Source organism: Microcaecilia unicolor, chromosome 1 (assembly GCF_901765095.1).
Source record: "Microcaecilia unicolor chromosome 1, aMicUni1.1, whole genome shotgun sequence".
Lineage (NCBI taxonomy): Eukaryota > Metazoa > Chordata > Amphibia > Gymnophiona > Siphonopidae > Microcaecilia > Microcaecilia unicolor.
In genome coordinates this window covers 237,341,735-237,356,004 of record NC_044031.1, presented here as the reverse complement: position 1 = coordinate 237,356,004, position 14,270 = coordinate 237,341,735, and the positions used below count along the sequence as shown (strand labels likewise).

General features: G+C 42.6%; 1 protein-coding gene across 1 annotated transcript in view; it reads left to right on the top strand.

The window, feature by feature from the left end:
* GABBR2 (gamma-aminobutyric acid type B receptor subunit 2) overlaps window positions 1-14,270 on the top strand; it is a 1,273,589-nt gene that overhangs the window by 1,245,602 nt on the left and 13,717 nt on the right. Inside the window, exon 18 of the mRNA XM_030209562.1 lies at window positions 13,791-13,908. Within this exon, the coding sequence (XP_030065422.1) occupies window positions 13,791-13,908 (118 nt within the window). The remainder of the gene's footprint in view (window positions 1-13,790; window positions 13,909-14,270) is intronic.

Here is a 14,270-nt window from a genome sequence, read left to right as displayed (position 1 = left end):
GGAGGTATAAAGAGGGTCATCCCATTCTTCAAGTACTCATAAAGTTTTAAATTTAGCCCTGTATTGTACTGGTAGCCAATGAAGTTTTTGCAAAAATGGTGTGATGTGGTCACGTCACTCGCAACCTTCTATTAGTCTTGCTGCAGCATTCTGAATCAATTGGAGCTAGTGCAGACCCTTTGTAGTCAGAACAGTGTAGAGTGCATTACAGTAATCCAGTCTTGATGTTATCATGGCATGCACAATTGGGATAAGATTTTCATGTAAGGAGAGAGGCAGCGTAGTTGTAAATAGTAGAAGCAGCTCTTGAAGGTTGCTTGAATTTGGGGGACCAGAGTAAGTGCTGAATCTAACTGTATTCCAAGGTTTCTGACGTGATTTGAGGAGGAGTTCATACTTCCCAAAAGAGATTTTGATGTCAAGTACATGTCCACTTGTGTTAGAGACCCAGAGAAGCTCTGTTTTACTTGAGTTCAGGCGAAGTTTGTTGTGTTTAGCCCATTGTTGAATTGATGTTAGACAGGTAATCAGTTTATTCAGGTCTATAGGTAAGTCAGGTTCAGTGGGTATGAGTAGCTGCACATCATCTGTGTAGATGTAGAATTGAGTGTCCATAAACCGAATCAGCTCGGCTAGTGGTTTGAGGTAGATATTGAACAGAAAAGGTGACAGTATCAATCCTTGTGGTACCCCACAGGTCAGTGCCCATGGTGGCAATGAGGTGCTGCCAAACATTATGGATTGTTGCGTGTCTGATAGATAGGATCTGAACCACGCAAGTACTGTTCCATTGATACCTGTTTCTGCCAGCTGTGCTAGCATGATGTCATGATCCACAGTGTCAAAATCTGCTGAGAAATCTAGCAGTACTAACACCAAGGCGAATCCCCTGTCTCGGTTTCTGTGAAGATCATCTAGTAGGGATACGAGGTTATTTCCAGAGAGGTAACGAGTAACTTTTAACCTGGAGATAATGGGGGGAAATTCTGTACAGGTTGCCTAAAGTTAGGCACTCAGATGATGCACGCTAAGTGCGAATTCTATATCGGTAATTAAGTATGTAGTAGCTATTATAGAATACTAGCGTAAGTTATTAGTTACACACCTACGTTTAGGCATAAGAACTTAATGCTAACTCTGTGACTTAGGTGTGTAACTGATAGTACTCTACAACCTTCGCATAGCAGTACTAAGCACCCCTTGACCAACCCATGCCCCTCCCAGGTCCACACACTCTTGCAGTTATGTGCTGTGCATTTTGTGCGCAAAAGGGCCCTTTTACTAAAGCTTAGCACACACGAGCTAAGTGCCATGTGGTCCATAGGTATAAAATAGGATGTACACCATTTAGTACACACTAATATCCGTTAGCGCACTAAGCTTTAGTAAAAGAACCCCTGAGTTTGTAGAATACCACCTAAATGCAGTTATGTATGTAACTGCAAATTAGTGCAAATTAGCACCCTATAATCAATTATTATTTAATGCCATTTAGCAGCTAACTTGTCAATAACATGCGTAACTGGCAGTAATCTGTACGTGCAATGTTACATGCTAAGCACAAATGTGGGACCACAAGATTATAGATGGGGGGAATCTGTCCCCTAGTGGCTACCTTCACAAAATGGCTAACATGACCTCTTGAAGCAGCCTCATGGTACTACCGAAGTACCACAAGTCTGCCGCAAGAGGTTACGGAAGCCATTTTGAGAAGGCAGCCACTAGGTGCAGGAGCGAATGGGCTTTGCTTCTGCCCCCATTGCTCCACTGGACCACCAGGGATATCAGGTAGGCCTGGGGGACCTATCCTGAGTAGTAGGTGGGGGGGGGGGGGGGTCCATCAAGCCCAGCATCCTGTTTCCAACAGTGGCCAATCCAGGTCACAAATACCTGGCAAGATCCCAAAAAAGTACAAAACATTTTATGCTGCTTATCCCAGAAATAGTGGACTTTCCCCAAGTCCATTTAATAACGGGCTATGGACTTTTCCTTTAGGAAACCGTCCAAACCTTTTTAAAACTCTGCTAAGCTAATCGCCTTTACCATATTCTCTGGCAACGAATTCCGAGTTTAATTACACGTTGAGTGAAGAAACATTTTCTCCGATTTGTTTAAAATTTATTACATTGTAGCTTCATCGCATTCCCCCTAGACCTAGTATTTTTGGAAAGCGTAAACAGATGCTTCACATCTACCCATTCAACTCCACTCATTATTTTATAGACCTCTATCATATCTCCCCTCAGCCGCCTTTTCTCCAAGCTGCTTTAGCCTTTCCTCATAGGGAAGTCGTCCCATCCCCTTTATCATTTTCGTCGGCCTTCTCTGCACCTTTTCTAATTCCACTATATCTTTTTTGAGATGCAGCGACCAGAATTGAACACAATATTCGAGGTGCGGTCGCACCATGGAGCGATACAAAGGCATTATAACATTCTCATTTTTTTTCCATTCCTTTCCTAATAATACCTAACATTCTATTTGCTTCCTTGTTTGTGCAGCGCTGCGTACGCCTTGTAGCGCTATAGAAATGCTAAATAGTAGTAGTTTGTCACCATAGAAGTTGATGGCACCAAAAACGGGACCGAAGGACGGCATGCAGTTAAACAGAGCATGCGCTTATCCGACGTGCACTTAAATGGAGTGCACTGTGTATATATATATATATATATCGGAAACCTCAAAAGCCTGGGGCGTCTACAGGCTTTACTCTCATCATGGGCTTCAATATAACCTCTGAAACCAACTGCAGTGCAAAACAACTCCCTAATTGAGAAAAAACACTGCAGCCAAAAAAACAGAGGAATATTTCTTAATAATAATGAAGAACTAGGTTAACACTAAAAACAATACCACTGAAAAAGATAGTCATCACTTGAACGTCACTTAGCTTCTCCACCCGGGTGGTGATCCAACATCCAACCTTCATCCAGGGTGAGTTCCAATCATATTAGTTGAAGCAACATGCCATTTCCTCGACAGAAGGACCCTTCTATTTTGCTACTGCCTCAGGAGGAGTTAATTAGGAGCAATAGACATCTTCCAGTATTAAAACTTAATGGCAGAAAATGGCTACCGGCTAGATAAATGCTTTCAAAGCGAACAACCATTTATCTTGATGTCACAACAGAAAGCCAATCAAAGCACAAACAGCATTGAAAATCCAATCACATCATAGAATCCTCCTCTCAACAGAAAGCTTCCCATTCAAGCTGTCCATTCAAACCCTTTGGAAATGTAGTTTGCAATTGAAAAATCCATCTTTGTTCTTTTTGGTGAAGACATCGTGAAATGTCACCTCTACGTTCATTATCAATCAGCTGTTCAATAGCCATACATCGCAGTTGATCAAAGAATGTTGTGCTGTCACGCAATGTTTTACCAAAGGCCTTATGCAATTTTCCAGTATTAATACCATGTTTATGTTCTATCAAAAGAGTATTTTTACATACGTTTGGTTTGGCCAATGTATTTGAGGCCACATGGACACGTTATAAGATATATCACAGCTCTCGAGGTACAATTAGTGGAACAACATTTAATATATATCCATTTCTTGTTCGCATCATCCCAAAATGTAATAGTTTCATCCATGGCGTCACAAACTATACAGTGGCCACATTTCAAGTGGCCAGGATTTTGAATAGACCTAATTGACCAAATATCTTTGCGACATAAAAGATCAGCAAAATTAGCCTGGCTCGAGTAAGCAATTATGCATTTCGCAAGCACTGGAGTATATTATCTACTCATGAGATTTTTGCTCAAAAGAAATGCATGATTGCTTATTCTAGATGGAATTCATTTTTATCTCATAAGGAAGAAGTTTGGTTGCTGAATATAGTATCCATTTCATATTAGAACATATTTGACCCTTGACACAGGCACTGTGTCAATCACTCCCATTCAATTTCCCTATTCATTGCCCCCGGTTGTGTGGTGTTCCACAAATATGTAATCCTCTGTTCCTTATAGGTCAATCTGTCGGGGTCCATTTTACCTCGAATCCGAACTTGTACCAAAACCAAAACTTTTTAAATCAGAAACTGAATGGTTAAATTCCTTCCAATGAGCAGCTAAAGGAGCATCCCATTTATCAGTTTTGATATTGCTAATGTGCAAGATTCGCTTACATGCATGGTTTAAGACCGCTCCTCTGCAGGGAAGACTCCGCATAAGCGCGCGCACGGAATATGGAAGCCGATTGGCACGTGACAACCAACGAGATTTCAAATTTACCACCCCTTTAGCTGCCACAGGCAGAATAAGCGAAAGAATGTTGTTAGAGTGTACACTGGGGTCGTCGTCACGGCGGCACTGTAAGACTTTAACACTGGCTGAATGAATAGAAGTTCTTAAAAAATTAGAAAACAAACAAAGTCAAGCATCTATTGCTAAAGAATATGGTGTCAATCCCAGTCAAATTTCACGTGTCTTCAAGCAGAAAGTCCAGCTTCTGGAAGACTGGTAAAACAATACAAATCCACAATGGAAACAATCCCACACCCCGCAGCTAAGTACGATGATTGTTTGCCAGTTACATTGATGTTCTGCTGGGCTTGTTATAGTATAGATTACAGTAAGGGCAGACTGGGGGCTTTTCTGTTCAGGGGTAGTTTAATGCAGCCGGTTTTCTCTTCTTTACCAGACTCAGTTTTCTTTAGTTTGGTGATTGGTGAGCTCTACATTATTTTGAGTAAGGAACAGGAGGAGGTTTTTTAAATCACTCGTTTTTCTCACTTAGAGTGAGTTTTTTGCGTGTGATTGGTTTTCCTCCTCTTTGGTCCCTTATGGAACCGATGATAAAAACGGACTTCTAAAGTGATAGTGGTAGTTCTATATTGATATTCTCCCTATCATGAGATTTGGGGTTCCATTTGATATTTTGAATATACTTTGTGGAGACACCCACAAACTAAGTGTGCAAACTTTTTGGATATATAGTATGTTTTAAATTATTGCAATGTAGTCTTGTTGGGCTAAGGCCCAATTGAAAGGACTATAAATTCTGCAAAATTCAGTCACCCGTTTTCTGTGTGGTTCTAGATGTGCATGTTTCTCCACTACTTAAGCAGTTGCACTGGCTCCCTGGTTCATGTCGAATTTCTTTTAAAATTCTATGCTTTACACACAAAGGACTAGATTCTTAATATGGCACCGAAAAAAGTAAGCGCTAAGTGCTATTCTATAAACGACTCTCCAAGTTGGGTGCCATTTATAGAATAGCGCCAGGTAGAACGCCTAATGTTTAGGCACGAGGATTTACACCAACTGAAAGCTGGTGTACATCCCTGCGCCTAAATTAGGGGTAGATCAGGCGTAAATTCTTGGAACACCCATGCCCTTCCCATGTCCAAGCCCTCTTTTCAGATCCATGCACTAGAATTTACTTGCACATCTTTATAGAAGACGCCTAGCAAGATGAGCACGTAAATTCTAATTGTTGACAGTTGGCGTTGATAATTGATTATTAGCACCCAATTATCCCCTCTAATTGGTTCATTATTCAATTAAATTGCACGTGAAAATTGGGCATGAACCCAATTTCCCATGCACAATTTTGAGCACCATATATAGAATCTGGGGAAAAGTATGTAATAGTGCACTTCTATTTGTCTGTATTGATTTTTGTTTACACCCTCCAATAGATTGCTTTGATCCTTGGTGATTAATCTCCCAGCTCGGACATATTATAAAAGGACTCGTAACTCTGTGCTTTTTTTTTGTAGCCTCTTATTTATAGTAACATTGTAGATGATGGCAAATAAAGATCTGTACGGTCCATCCAGTCTGTCCAACAAGATAAATTCATAGCATAAGGTATGATACGTTACTACATACGCATACTTGATCTTGATTTATTCTTGCCTTTTTCAAGGCACAGACCATAGAAGTCTGCCCGTCGGAAGGTCACGTGATGCGCTGAGAGCGTAAGCTGCGTAGAGGCTGAGCTCCAGGGACCCCACTCACCATATGGCCGAAAATCGCCGGAAAATTTAAGAACTAAAACTTTAAAACTTCAATTATAGCTGCGGGAAGGTGCATGGACCAATATTTGGTCGCGATGCCAGCTGGAACAGCGAAACGCAGCACGAAAATAGAGAAAGGAAAGTCCTCACCTCCCCCGGCGGAGCCTAAAATGGCGGACGGGGCACATTTGGCGTGTGATGAATTTACAGACCGCCAGCTGGCCCAGATTGCGAAGGTGATCGAGGCGGCTCTGGAAACGCGGTTCGACAGCTTAGAAGTACATCTGGGAAAGCTGGACGCCACTATTGAGGGGTTAGCAACGCGCACTCAAACGCTGGAACAGCGTGTGTCGGACATGGAAGACACGTGGCAGACCACAGAACCGAAGCTCACGGAGTTGGAAAAACAGGTTAACATGCAGGCAGCAAAAATTGACGACCTAGAGAACCGTGCAAGGCGTTCCAATTTGAGACTGGTGGGCATTCCCGAAACTGTGCTGGAGAAAAATTTGGGGCCTGCCCTGGAAAAATGGTTACAGCAGGAATTTGCATTATCAGACAGTAGGGGAAGCCTCAGTATCGAAAGAGCCCACAGATTGGGACGCTATCAAGAAGGAAAGAAGTCACGTGTGGTTATTCTCAAAGTCCATAATTATATCCATAAAGAGGAAATCATGCAGGGATTTAAGTCCAAGCGGGGCAATCTGACCTTTGAAGGACATGAGATTTTGATTTTTCCAGATTATTCGGCTGGGCTACAGGAAAAGAGAAGAAGATTTCACCCAATATGCACAGCCCTAGTGGAAAAGAAGATTCGTTTTTCACTGTCTTACCCAGCTGTCCTCAAAATCCAAAGGAATGGGAAATGGCACAGTTTTGAGTCGGAGAAGCTGGCTGCAGCCTTTATAAATAAGAATAGTGATGGTCAGACTCCCACAACATGAAGACTGCCGGACTGCCGGCTTGGAGTGGATTTTCCTAGACAGAGGAGTAGTATCTGGACAATATTACAGGACATTCATACAGGGTATGTGATGTTGAATAACAGTGACAGATATCTGAATGTGGGGAGTGGGGTCCCTAGCAGATAAGTGACCGAGTAACACCTAGATGGTGTACAAGAAGGGATTTGGAGAAGGGGGGTTGGGGGGGGATGGGGAGGGAGATCTAGGGAAAGGAAAGATGGAATGATTGTGCTGGAAGTGAGAGTGGGAAAGTTGGCATTTACTTTTGTTGGGAGGACAGGAGGCCGGGGAAAAGATAATAACAGAGCTGGAAATTGGAGGCAGACAGCCTTGGGGGAGGCTGGGCTCCCGAGGCTGTGTTTGATGGGAGAACTTGGGATAGACCAATTCTTAGCTATTAGAGATGCAGGGTAAAACTGGGTTGAACATCCTTTCCTGGAATGTATCAGGGATCACCTCCCCGGTGAAAAGATACAAAATCTTATCACAATTGAGGGCGCATGGGGCGGATATTGCCTGTCTCCAGGAGACAAAACTGTCTGATGAAGAACACACAAAACTTTGTCAACAGTGGGTGGGGGAGTGTCACTACTCCTCTTCGGGAAATAGAAGAAGTGGAGTGGTGATCTTGGTTAAGAAAGGTATCCCCTGTCACTCCAAACTGATATTTAAAGATAAGGAGGGGAGAGTAGTGCTGGTGCTCATCAATTATCAGGGAACAAAGTTCTATCTTTGTACTGTTTATGGTCCAAATAATTATAGCCCACAGTTTTTTCAATCGATAACAGCACTTGGGTTACAATATGCTGATGCCCCTTGGGTCTGGGCCGGGGATTTTAACCAGGTCATAGACCCAGAAATGGATAGATCCTCCCCGAGGGCTATAGCAGCACTGGGCCGCGGGAAGGGTTTACCAGCCTTGTGTAGAGCGCTGCACGTGGTTGACCCTTGGCGCTTGTTGCACCCGGATGCACGAGATTACACCCACCAGTCTAAAGCACATGCTACCTGGTCTCGGCTTGACTATATTCTGCTAACGCAGTCTTGGTTTTTTAGAGTAAGGAAAGCTTTTATAGGTCCCACTGAGATTTCAGACCACGCGATAATTGGGTTAGAGCTGGATTTAGAGGTTAGAGGATCGGGTGGTGGATTTTGGCGGTTCCCCTCATATCTCTACCAGGACCCAACATTTGTAGATCATATGAGAAACCGTTGGAAGTTCTATGTAGAGACAAACGCACAATCTGAGGTGGCGCCAACAATATTTTGGGAGGCTTCAAAGGCGGTCCTTAGGGGAGAGGTCATTGCCTTTATGAGCGCCCGGAAAAAACGCTTAGCGGCGGGCATTTTACGTTTAGAATCAGCATATAAGCTTGCAAAGAAGCGACATATAGTTAACCCAACTAAAGAAAATCAAGAAACCATGGTAGCAGCTTTGGTAGCATTAAATACAATAATTCATGAAAAATATCAAAGCTTATACTATGCGAGGAGGCTTAATTTTCAAAGATACGGCAATAGGTCGGGTAGGTTATTAGCACATATAGCAAGAACTAAGAAAACAAACTCCTTTATTTCATGTATCCAATTGCAAAATAGGTCTCGGCTGACACAGCCAGCGGAGATTGTAAAAGCGTTCCAGAAATATTTTACAGAAATATACTCTGAAACAGGGAAACACCAGGGCCCTCTTATACAAGATTATCTTGAAGATGCAGGCATGCCGCGGTTAGAGCCGCAGGTTTGTGATTCCATAGCACAACCCATAAGGGCGCAGGAAATTCAACGGGTGGTAAAATCTCTCCCTCTGAAATCGGCTCCGGGCCCAGATGGTTTTTCGAGTGAATATTACAAAATTTTGGGCCTGGAGTTGATTAAACCCTTAATATCATACTTTGAGGCGGTGGTGGAACGAGGATGGTTTTCACCCGGTGAAAATGAAGCACTTCTTACACTGATTCCTAAGCCGGGTAAGTCCCCAGACCAATTAGAAGCGTATAGACCCATATCATTATTAAATGTGGATATAAAAATCTTGGCCCGAGTTTTGGCAGATAGGCTTGCCCAGCATTTACCATCCTTAATTGGGAAGTATCAGGTGGGTTTTGTTAAGGGGCGTCAAGCAACGGTGAATGTACGGAAAGTGTTGTTGTCTATTGCACGTAGCCAGGCCATGGGAGAGAGGTTGATGTTGGTGGGCCTAGACGCCGAAAAAGCATTCGACAAGGTGCAGTGGGCCTACCTGTTTCAGGTTCTGGAACATGTCGGAGTAGGGGGATGGTTTATGGAGGCGGTTTTAACACTATATAGCAATCCCTCTGCTAGAGTAATTACAAATCGGCTTCAATCAGCCCCATTTCAGTTACAGAGGGGTACTAGGCAGGGCTGTCCCCTATCGCCCTTATTGTTTTTACTATACTTAGAACCGTTGCTTAGAACGATCATAAGAGACCCGGAGGTGAGGGGGATAGCCATGCCATCGCTGGAGGTCAAGGTGTTGGCTTTTGCCGACGACATCCTTTTGACATTGACTAATCCCGCATCCTCGGTGCGACACTTAATGGAGAATTTGGACGAGTTTCAGTTTTTGACAGGGTTCACCTTAAACTATCATAAATCCGTAGCTCTCCCTATACAGGTGGACATTAGATTACAGTGGGAGGGGAATTTTCCTTTCCAATGGGCACAGTCTAGTATCAAATACTTGGGGGTACACATTCCTGCAGATTTAGCAGAACTTTATGAGGTCAACATGGGACCCCTAAAAGAGCGTGCGTTGGAATTCTTGCAGAGGTGGCAGGCTCTTCCCATCTCATTACTGGGACGTATAGCGCTTTATAATATGGTTCTCTTCCCAAAGTGGACTTATATATTTCAAATGCTGCCATTTCATATGAGGCCACGGGATGTACAGTGGCTGCGGAAAAAATTGACAAATTTTATATGGCAGGGAAAGAGGGCCCGTATGCCCTTTGAGAAAGTGTTGTTACCCCGCATAAAGGGGGGGTTGGGACTACTAGACATAAAGTTGTTCTCCCTGGCCAGTAGTATGAGACACCTGTCAGACTGGTTCCGCTCCACAAATTTTTTCTCCTGCACAGAGACAGAGGTGACAATCCTGGGAAAAATGCAATTTTCCTATTGGCTCCATGCGCCCTCCAGAGATTTGCCGGGGTTGGGCCCCTATCGACCGATCCTTTTGCCCCTGAGAACTGCGTGGAGATGGATGGGCAAGATATTGCGGGTGGATACCAAAATCTCGCCTTTGCTGCCCTTAAAGGGTAATTTAGCCTTTCCCGCGGGTGGTGATTTGGTTCCTTTCCAGAGGTGGGCAAAAAGGGGAATTAGGTACTTATTCCATGTGGTCTCTGAACAAGGGACATTAAAATCATTTGAGAACCTGAAGGAAGAGTATGGATTGGGTGTGAATGACTGGTTAGCATATACACAATTACGACATTATGTAAACTCTTTGCCGGCAGAATCATTAAAAAATATCGCTTGGGAAAAACTGAGTGAAGCATTGGGTTTTGAGGCTCAATCACGAGTCCCCCTGAGCTATTTCCATCGAGGTCTGAGGGACTCATTACAACAAATTGACTGTTCCCGGGTGGCACAGGCCTGGACTGAGGAATTACAGAGTAAGTTATACCCTGAACAGATTGAAAAATGTCTAAAAAATATGACCTCGGTGACGGACAATGCTACCTGGTGGGAGCTACAATATAAATTTCTGCTTCGGCTGCACGTCTCGCCACACAGAGCATATAAAGCCACGCTTCGAGAAGTGGACAATTGCCCAAAATGTAAGGAGGATATGGCTCATCTGGGGCACATGTATTGGTCATGCGCACCAGTTAAAAACTTTTGGATGGAATTGAGTGAACATGTCTCCAAAATATGGAATCGCACTTGGACACCAACGCCTAAGCAACTGTTTGACCTTTTTGATATACAGCGGCCAGTGCCGGCAGGTCTCACGGCATTTTTGAAGAGGACAATATTAATGGCAAAACGTGTCATATTACAGTTATGGTTGGTAAATGATCATCCAAGTGTCGCACACTGGAGATCCGCAATGATTCAGGCCTGTGCCATCGAAAAGAAAGGCATAAAAGACTTAGCCTCCAAGAGAGGTGATCAGTTTTGTCATGTTTGGTCTCCATTTTGGGACACTCTCACGCCAGTAGCAAGAAGTAAAATTTTGAACTCTTGAAGAAAGGTGGGGGGAGGGAGGGGGGGATAGGGATAGAGGGTTGGAGGGGGGGAGGGGGGGATAGTTCTGTTCAAAAAATGTTATAAAAACTCAGACAGGCTGCATATCAAGTTGTATTGTATCTAATGTGTTTAAAGTTATTGATCTGTCTGAATAATAAATAAAAAAAAAAAAAAAAAAAAGAAGTCTGCCCGTCACTGGCTTTGCTTCCCAATTAAGCACTGCTAAGTTTCTTTGGCTCCATTCTCATTCCATACACGATTCCTTTGGGTTTATCCCACACATTTTTTAATTCTGTTACCATTTTCATATGCACCATTTCCCGCAGGAGGGCATTCCAGGCATCTACCACTCTCTCCATGAAAAAGTACTTCCTGACATTATTCCTGAGTCAGCCCACCTGGAACCTCAATTCATGTTCTTTAGTTCTACCACTTTCCCATCTCCAGAGAAGGCTTGTTTGTATATTAATACCTTTCAAATATTTGAATGTCTGTATCATATCACTCCTGTCTCTCCTTTCTATACAATCTTCCTTCCCTTATTTTAGGGCAGCCTTTTTTTTTTTTAATGTAAAATGTTTAAAAAAAAGCTTACTATTTTGAGCAATCATTTGGCAATTGATATTGCTGGATAGTCCCTGGTTATCTCTTGAGGGATATGTCTTTTGACCAGGGCCGGTCCTAGGGTCTCTGGCGCCCCCTGCAGACTATGAGTTGGTGCGTGCGCGTGCCCCCCCCCCACCCCGCATCTCCTTTCTCTCTTCTCCCACCCTGCCCCTGTCCAGTGATTCTCCTTTGTCCCCATCCCCCTCCCATTTATGGCCACCTGCCCGCCCTCTTCTCCCCCCAACATTCTTCTTTTTCTTCTTCCCACCCTGCGTGGTTTAAGTCTTTTTTAAATTACCTCCGACTCCGTCCCATTGGCCGCGTCATTTCAAAGCCCTGCCCGTCTCTAGCCTTCCCTCCCTTCATGAGTTCGTTCCCTCAGAGTCCCGCCCTCAAGGAAATGACGTCAGAAGCGGGACTCTGCGGAACGAACTCACGAAGGGAGGGAAGGCTAGAGACGGGGCAGGGCTTTCAAATGACACGGCTGCTGGGACGGAGGTAAATTAAAGATTTAAAGCCCTAAGGGCGGTGTAGTATGGCGGCGCAGTGCCACAGCGGCGCCCTTGAAGGCTGCTGCCCCCCCTGCGGTGCTTACCCCGCTTACCAGGTTTGACGGGCCCTGCTTTTGACACTGTTATTAGCAAGTGATTAGACTTGTGTGAATGGTTTGCTGTCCTATGTTGTCTGTCATTCCTCTTCTTGATTTTCATTTAACTTTGTTAATTGTTAACCACTTTGACCTTTTTTTTTTTAGTAAACGCAGTATATAAAGATATAATAAATATAAACATGTCCACAAATCTTCAGTGACAAAATAGAAAAAGTGCTGCTGAAAATTTTTATAGACCATCCCGGCAATATCTAGATAGCGTCAGGGCTGAACATAGGCATTCTGCCTAACTGTACAGATAGCTGACCATATTCAGCCACTATCCATATAGCTATGCAGATTAATTTAGAGCAACAAAAAAGCACTACTAATTTATAAAATGTTTGATGGTTCATGTCTGGAATATTTGATAAAACTTTTTTCTTTCCCTTCAGCCCCTACTTTCTTTAGAGCTGGAGATCATCATCTCCTTTACTTCCCATCCTTGACTGATGTAAAGTATAAAAAATCTTTACAAATATCAAGCCGTTCAATTATGGTGTTCTTTACTTATTTAATATATTTAAATGCTATAAATAGCATTTATTTAAAAAAAAAAAAAAAAAGCACCAATCATGGTTTGAACATTATTCCAAAAGAGAAAAATTGGAATCACATAAAATAATAAGATCTATCCTCCTTTCCACCCAGTTAAGTGTTACCTAGGTACAATAATCGTATTCTTTCCAAATCTTTTCCAGGCAGCACATTGAATTTTCTGTTTTCCTATTTTGCGTTAGCAATGATGTATTGATATTGTTGTTTAAAACCTATTTTCTATATAAGCAAGTAATAAACAAATAATGCAGAATGGATATGGAACCTGAGAAAGAAACTGTAATGTTTCTGTCAAAATGCATTATCTTGTTAGGAGTAATAGCAGTTTTCTGAGGTGAACTGAAGTGCACATTGAAGTGTAAATCATGATTTGGAGTTCAAGCAGTGCATGCCATTTTTAATTTACATATTTTGAACACACGATGCATTGTTACACTGCAAATATAAAGTCTATTCAGCAGCACTGAATTAATATTCCATTAGCATAGTACTGATGGTGAAGCAAACCAAGTGTCCAAAGCATTTACTCTGTACTGATATCAAATGACACTAACAAGAATTTTTATTACCTTTGGTCCTGCATCTTTAGTGATCCATTAAGTGTCATTGCAGGGCTAATACACTGCTTTTTAGTGTATCTTAAATATGTGAGTTAGAAATGTCAAATTAGTGTCTTCTGCATTAGCACTAAATGATGACTTTAACTGCAGAGTAGTCTATTGCTGCACTTTACTGAGTTTGCGTTGGACTTCCTCAGAGAGGCTTCAGGGGACAAATGTGGAAAAGCAGTGCTTCATTACAATTTTTTTTTTCTCTTCCACTCAGATGGTGATAAAGCTATCTTGAGAAATCATCATGAACAGAATCCTCCAGCACAATGGAGCACAACAGAGCCTTCCAGAACGAGCAAAGATCCTGTAGAAGATATCAACTCTCCTGAGCAGTAAGTGCTACTCAGCTGTCTAATAAGATATAATGAGACTGATAGAAGATACTTGTAACCCAAGATTGCTCTTTAATCCAAAGTTGCTCTTTTTCAACAGCATTAATAAATGTAATAAATGGTTTAACAGACTCTTTATATAGAATCCCCTTGTGAGCCTCCATGGGTCTGAGTACTGGAAGATTGGAGGGTGGCCAATGTAACACCGATTTTTTAAAAAGGTTCCAGAGGAGATCCGGGAAATTCTAGACCGGTGAGTCTGACATCTGTGCCGAGCAAAATGGTAGAGACTATTATTAGGAACAAAATTACAGAGCATTTTCAAAAGCATGGATTAATGAGACAAATTTAATGTCAACATG